Below are 7,491 nucleotides of genomic sequence, written 5' to 3' on the forward strand. Positions count from 1 at the left end.
CCTCTTGAGGCACTGGAAATAAGAGCATAGACTATCTGGAAGATGTGGAGATACGCGTTACACATTAGCTGCCCAGCAGACATGTTGGATGTGACCAGGGAGCCAGGTGATCATTTTTGGTGCCACACCGTGCGTGCTGCCAGCGGCACAGCTGCTTTTCTCTCCGAGATGTGGCAGCTTGTTTGCAGCAGGTTGTGTGTTCTTCCAGACAGAGGTGGTTCAGCTACATGAAGGTGGTACCTCAGAGATGCTGCTTGTGCTTTCAACTTCAGGAGAACCAGGGCAGGATGACGGGAAGCTGTGTGTGTGTTTCATGTCTGCAAAGCTCTTGGTAAAATACCGGCTGCCAAGCGCGCTGCTGATGCAATATTTAATTTCCTGTTTGTGTCCAAGTACTTCAGGCCAGTTGGTGTGTGTGTTGCCTTTGGACGCTGCCATGTGGTACTGCGTTCAGACTTCAAAGCGGGATGAAGATGGCTTGTGCGACTCGTGGTAATGAGTGTGGGGAGAGGTCAAGGAACGCAGACAGGCAGAATGGAGCAAACCACAAAACCTCTGGAGGCGACTGTGACAGGAGCTCGTGCTTGGACGTCAACACCATGCCAAATTCAAGGCACAAAAATGTCGCTGCTGTTTGTTTAGATGTGAATACTTGCTGCTGTTTCAGGACGGTTTTGGGGCTGATTGTTCAGACGCCTCTGGCTGGTTGGGAGGGGAGGAGCGGCCTGTGCAGCCCCTTGGCTCAGCTCCTCTGTGCTGACTGACTCACTCATCCTCGTCAGCCTTCTGGGCTTTTTCACCTGTAGGATTTTATACCTTTCTGTGGTAATGTTTTTTTCTCAAAATCTTTGTGCTTCCACTGATTCTTTTTCAATGATCCTGCAGCCACTTTTTTTTACCTTTTTGAAGCAAGAGACAATCTGGTTATTGTCATGATGTCGTCTTTTTCTTTGTGCAAAATCTTTCTTCCTTTTGAGTATATTTTTCTGATTGTGCTTTGCTTTATGTCTTGGAAAAAAACCTATTTTAATAATAGTAAATATGTAAAAATGTAGCCTGAAGTCTTTCATAAATTTTTTGCATTTTTCAAAAGCTAATTGTATTTATAACATGTCACCACTACTTAGGGCTAAAATGACTGTTTGAAAAACACATCCAGACAGAATTAATTAAAGTCTACTTTACTGTTGTACTTTGTACAGCTTAAGGAAATAACTGGAGCAGACAGACCATCTATAGTAATTGAGTTGTCATGCAAAACAAAATACACTAAAAATAGCTGTATTATGCATTCTGGTGAGTAAACATGCATAAAACATGCAGAATAAATGACAGCTGCAAATTCTAGTACTTTGTAAATTAAAAATAATAATAATTTATTTGTAAGAAAATACCTTCTGATACACAGTGTCCCTGTGAAAATTTTAATTTAGACTTCTTACACTAGAGGAGCAAAGTACAGAGAAGTGAATGAATCAGATGAGATTAGCAAGAAAATTTAAGGTTCTCTTCAGCAAGGACACCTTGTTAAATGCCCAGCTGTATTCAATGTAAAAATTTCCTTGTATTTGTAATTAATCATATACAAGTGTATTTATTTGAGGCTATTTTCATGTAATTTCAGCTTAATCTGCAAATCAAAGCCTCGAGAGATAATTGCTCCGACATGGTATGAGCAGCCATATGCATGGAATCAGGTAAGCCCATAAGGATAATTCTCTTCAGGAACAAAAGTTAGAGTAGCCCAGTACAGTTAGTTGGAAGGATGTCTTTTTGGAGCCTGGGGAGAAAAACAAACAAACAAAAAATTATTGACTTTAAAGAGATGAAAGCACTGCAGAGTAGAGTTTAAGGGATTCATTAGCCTCTATTGATACCTTATTTTTGTAGAGTCTGTTTAGTTTGTTGTGTATTTTGGTTTGGTTTTAATTTTGTCTCTACAAATTAGCCTTTTCAACTAGAACACTTCATGATTATTAAGTTGAGAGAGATTGTAAAGGTCACTTTACATTTGTTGGAAGTTAAAATTTTGTACTCTTCTATTAAGCAGTTGTGCCCTAAAAGAAAAAGGTTGATAAATTTTTCTTGTTTGGAATTTATCTTAATGCAATGTGTTTTAGTTTTGGTTTGGGTTGCTGAGCTTTCAGGGGCATTTTTCTTTTAGGCAGACAGCGATGTTGGCTTCTTTTAGAATGAATGTGGTGGGATCAGATAGGAGGGCGGCTTTCTCAGAATCCAAGAAGGTTTGGTAAAGTTGAAAAGTCTGGCTTCCTACTCTGTTAGAAATCTGACCTTTCTTTCTTTAAGGGCCTCTGCAGGCCACTAGATTTCCTGACGAACAAGTGCATTTTCTTAATTAGAAGGGGGTGAGGAATTACTGAATGCAGCAGTAAGATGTCTACATACACCCTCCCTGAGGGAAATAAATGGGGATTTGGGTCTCTCTGCTTGAGAAGATTGACAGCAGTGAATGAGCACCAAGGGCACTTGTTTCCAGTGGGCATTCACTGGGGCGTTAGAGTGTGTCGTGACGTATTGCCTTAAGCCAAGTGGTCCTATTTTCTTATTTCTAATTCAGTTATCTTTGTTATTATGAAGATAATTTCCTATTCAGTTGTATTGATGTTTAGCTTTTCATAATAAGTTAATATACAGGCCTTGCATCAGGATCTTCAGACTTCAGATGCAGCAGGGAAAAATCTCAGGACATGTGTTGTACACCATCATGTAAAATACTACCTGTGATGCTTTGGAACTGATTGTGACATTATCCTGACTCACGCAAACCATGAGATACAGCATTTCATAGTACAGGCTCTAATGTTGAAATGCGTGGCATGGAACTGAGGTGCCTGTATGATTTGAAACTGTCAAAACTCTGCAGAACTCCTCCTTAACCATGTTATGTAGGAAAACAGCCTTAAGAATATGTTCTGACTTCTATCTTGCTTCTTTTGATTAGGTGGATTCTGAGCATATCATTGACCAGTTGGAAAAGCAGCACAAAAGAGGAGATGATCTTTATCAGATACATAAGCTTGTTCTGTTGAATGTTTAAGTATTACTAGAAGTCTTGGAGAGGAAGAGATACTACAACTAGTTTAAAAATTACTTTTGTTCTTCTATATAACCCTTGGATGCCTGTTTTGCAAGACTGTTCCCTGAGGTTAGTGTAAGTGTACCAAAACACAATTTGAAATATGGTAAAGGTTTGGGTTTTTTTTAAAAAAGCAAAGGTTGGCTGACCTAGAGCAGACAAGTTCATTCGTAAAACAAACTGACTTAAAGCAGGATGCAATTTTCATTTTAATAATACTTCTGAGCAGGTTTATCATAAGGTACACGAAAGACAAAGCAAATATAGGTTTAGTTGTTCATTTTCTGTCTAAAAGCTCAGAAGCCACAGGGTGTGATTTTTTGTCTTTAACTGCAAGTTGCATTTTCCTGTTTTCTTTGGCGTTAGTTTTGAAAAGAACCATACAGCAAAGCTGTTCAGGGTTTTTCTTAACCAAAAACTAGAGGTCAAAAGAAACTGATGATCTAGTTTATGTTCAGATCCAAAACATAACTTCATGTACTGGATACTATTTTTTCATTAATTTTTTAATACAGCAAAAGATAAGATTTCTTTTCCTGTATGGCAGAAGAACATTTTTAAATTACTGATTCATGGCATCTTTTTTTTCATCTTTTTCTCTTCTTTTTACCTGTGAGATCTGTAGTCCTAAAAATGAGGTCAGTGGTTTCAGAATAAAATGCAGCAGTGAAATAAAATGTATTTGTCTCTTCTTTTGTGCAGCCATGCTTAATAAAAGCTAAATGTAGTTACTAATGGTATGTGATTGTATTCACAAAATAAATGAATACAAAAACAGTATATGGAAAAGTATTAATCTTTAAGTATGCACTCTGTGATTTGAAAATCATGTAATATCCAGTCAACCTGTGAAGAACAGACAGAATCAATGGTAACCATTAAAAATAAAAGTGCCAGACTTGGGGAAAATAAGGGGATGCTTAGACTAAGAAATTATTTTAAGCTGTACTTAAGCACAGGGGCAATGTCATAATAGAAAATTTTAGTGGGTTATTATAAGCAGTGCTTCCTTAGAACCATTTTACTAATCCTTGTGAATTATAAACCATCATACTTTATATAGTGAGGATAGGCTTAATAGAAAAATGGCGTTGCACGTGGCTTTGACAACAGTATTTCTCAGCTGAGTGTTGCAGTTAAATGCGTTTGGGGACGAAAGAAATGGGCAGAAAGGCAAATCAAAGATTTGACAATTAATGATGGGAATTTCTGTAGGAAAAGTTAACTTGGTAATACCACAAGTGTGATATTAATTATGTAACTTACCATGATTCTTCGCAAGCAATAGTGAAATTGAGAGTTGAGAGGAATAGGATATATATAATTTTTTTTATTTTCTTTTAATTCTGTGGCTAATGTGTGCTGGTCCGTTCATGTGCCCGTGCTGCCACCTGGTGTGGGGTTACCAACGTGCTGCTGCTTCACCTCTGAACGTCCGCTGCATGTTGTGATGCTTTTGGTGAAGACGAGACACTCTGTAAGGGCTCATGTCATAATGAAACTGAAAGGTTTCTACTCTTGTCCTTATGATGAGAGGAGTAGATAATACTAATTCCCCCCCAGCCCAGTAACTCATAACCTGCCCCTGGTCAGCTGAGAAATGAGAACTGTGTATTACCTTTCAGAGCTCCCGTTTTCTTCCTGGGTACATAATACACATGCATGTGATACATGACAGATTATCCTTGAAGGAAACAGAACATTTTACAAGTTAGCCTTGCTGGGAAGTGTTTATTGCCAGATGAAAATGTAGTACTAAAATATAAAAAGCAGCAGTTGTATTTTCTTGTTTGATTTACATTTCAACAGTGTTGCCAAGTCACTTAAAGAAGTTTAAGGTAAACAGCTTCAGGATTTCTCCCTTCAAAGTTAATAGCACTGGAGGGAGAAGTGTTGTAAAATAGTAGTGTGTCTGTGTGGCCATAGACCTGATCTCAGCCAGGCCTGAGCCTTTCAGGGGTTACTTCCACAAGAAAAAGGCTATTCCTTTTCTCTCCAGGTGCTCACCAACATCTAGCAGAATAAGATTTTGCTTACCACAATTTAGTAGTAATCATCCACATTTTATGTGTTTCTTCCATCACTTGAGTCCAAGGTAGAAATATTTGAATCTATAAACAGATTAACCCTCTTGAATGCCTCCAGTAGTACAATAAAGTGACAAACTGTATTGATGGTGCTTCTCAAGTCTGAGCACATGTGCATTCAGTATTATTCATCATTTCTCCCACAGATATAATAAAATCAGGTAGCAGTTTTAAATCAAAAGAATCTTTTAGCCGTTGCACGTACTTGATTTGGGAATTTACTGCCAGAGGCTGTGCTAGAAATCAAATGTATAAACAAATACAAAGAGGAATCAGAACTCCAGGGAAGGCAGATCCTTCAACAGCTGTTAAAATTGAGGAAGTCAGACTCCCTACCCTATGGAACTTCAGAACCTGAAAAAATCTACTGAAAGAATGACTGGTTTTATCCTTTACCAAGCATTTCCTTTTGGCATAAGGGTGGAGAATATTGTTTACAAATCCTTTTAGAAACAGATCAGTCTAATAATTCTATCTGTGATTGAAACATTCTGGAATCAGCAACAGTAGAATGACATAACATGGATGATCACTAGAGCAAGATGTCATGTAACTGAGTCGCTACTAAGAGTTGTTCAGGATCCCTGGTCTGTTTTTCTTGTCTTGCTCTCCTCTCCTGCCTCACAACTCTGCTCATGTAAGATCTGCAGCTGAAAGGAGGTGGCAGCACAGCAGGATTCTGTGCCCTCAGGTCTTCTGTAGGAAGTGTAGGACTTCCAGGGTGCAGATGTACCGTGTAAGTACAGATTTACCTTGCCAAAAGGATTCCAACTACAGGGTGCTTCAAAAAGATGGACCCAATTTCAAATCATTTGCCATTTGAAATTGGGTCCATCTTTTTGAAACACCCTGTAGAACACGAGGTGTATGTACCTCATTGGCTGGATGTGACAAAGGACACATACATACAGCCACCCATGAAGCATTGTAGTAGAGGTTGGTGGGGGATCTAGGGAACAGAGAATCTGCTGTGGATGTCAGGATACACAGACAATTGCAAGTCAGATGGTGCCTGGGGTGCCTGGACTTCTTCCCAGCTCACCTTAGATTTTTACTTCTTTTCTAAGTGCAGTTGGCCTAAAATGTTATTGTCATTAATTATACCAGCTGTTACTCCAAGAACGCAGATGTTGCCAATAGATTAATGTTATCTCTGCTTCCTACATAGATTCTTTACAGAGCACTTCCTCTACAGTTATTTCAGTAGAATCACATTGTTATGATGAACACTTTTGCACAGTAAAAGAAAAAAGGATATAATTATTAAAAATAAGCAACAAATCTGGACATTTAGTCACCCAGGTTTGCCATAGGGGATCTAGGACAGGAGTTACACCAGCCTTGGATATCCCTCTGCTTGTGAAATCCAGCAATTTCAAAGGAGTTTGGCCTTTCCTGTGGAAATTCAGCACTGATCACAAAGCACATTTAGGAGTTTCACATTTCCTACCCTAAAAAAAGTGTCTTAGTGGGGATGTGGGTGGTTTGAATGACCCCTGTGGGTCTCCCGCTGAGAGTGCGGACACGTGCAGAACGGCAGCCCGTGTGCTCTGCAGTGAGTGTGGGAATGAGGGTGAGTGTGGATGCCAATGCGATTTATGGCCAAAGAAAACAAGACTGTCCTTTTTTAACTGTGTGATTTTAAGGGACACAGGTGAGCCCACAGATTTACTTTAGAAACACTGATCTTTTCTGGGACAGCTGTGCTGTTGTAGGCATCTGAGCTACCAAATTCTGAAGCTTGCTGGTGGATTTTAAGGAGCTTTTGCTTGCAGTGCAGACATGGAGTTGACAGTTCACAGGAGAAGGGAGGCAGGAGGTGGAATTTGAATAGCAAAAGGGTGGAGGCTTTATCCCAGGGTGACTTTATTGAGCACAATGAGTGCACTCAGGACAGGCTGTGCCTTGTTTAACCTGTGGACACATCTCAGGTGTGTTTACACAAAACACCTCCCTGGTGCACAGCTCTGACATGCCCAGAGTGAGGAAGAACTTGGTGAGACAAAGGACGCTTGGAGCAGTCACACAGGTCATGGTCCACGGGAATAGAATTGCCTTGGAGAGACTGGTGAAGTGCTGCAGATTGCTCACCAGAGGCGAGACTTTTCTCTAAAACTGTTGAGCATTTGTATAATCTTGGGAAAGAAAAACACTGTTATGTGCAACCAATAGTGAGATGTAAGTATGTGACAGCAAAGAAGTGTCATAAGAGCAAGTCTAGCAACTCATCTTCCTGCAGTCATTTTGAAAGCTCTGGTGAATGTTATGTTGGTTCACAGTAGTCAAGCTGATTGTCTAGCTGCATCA

At 39.6% G+C, this 7,491-nt stretch overlaps 1 protein-coding gene across 3 annotated transcripts in view; it reads left to right on the plus strand.

Moving 5' to 3' along the window:
- Positions 1-3,826, plus strand: part of TDRD9 (tudor domain containing 9) — an 83,995-nt gene extending 80,169 nt beyond the window's left edge. For 2 of the 3 annotated variants that reach the window (XM_065838818.2, XM_065838819.2), the window contains 2 exons: positions 1,625-1,697; positions 2,963-3,826. In XM_065838818.2, coding sequence (XP_065694890.1) covers positions 1,625-1,697; positions 2,963-3,058 — 169 coding nt within the window. In that variant the 3' untranslated portion in view covers positions 3,059-3,826. The other variant, XM_071809698.1, reaches the window with a different exon arrangement.
- Positions 3,827-7,491: the final 3,665 nt, after the last annotated feature.

Source organism: Patagioenas fasciata, chromosome 5, assembly GCF_037038585.1.
Source record: "Patagioenas fasciata isolate bPatFas1 chromosome 5, bPatFas1.hap1, whole genome shotgun sequence".
NCBI classification, from domain to species: Eukaryota; Metazoa; Chordata; class Aves; order Columbiformes; family Columbidae; genus Patagioenas; species Patagioenas fasciata.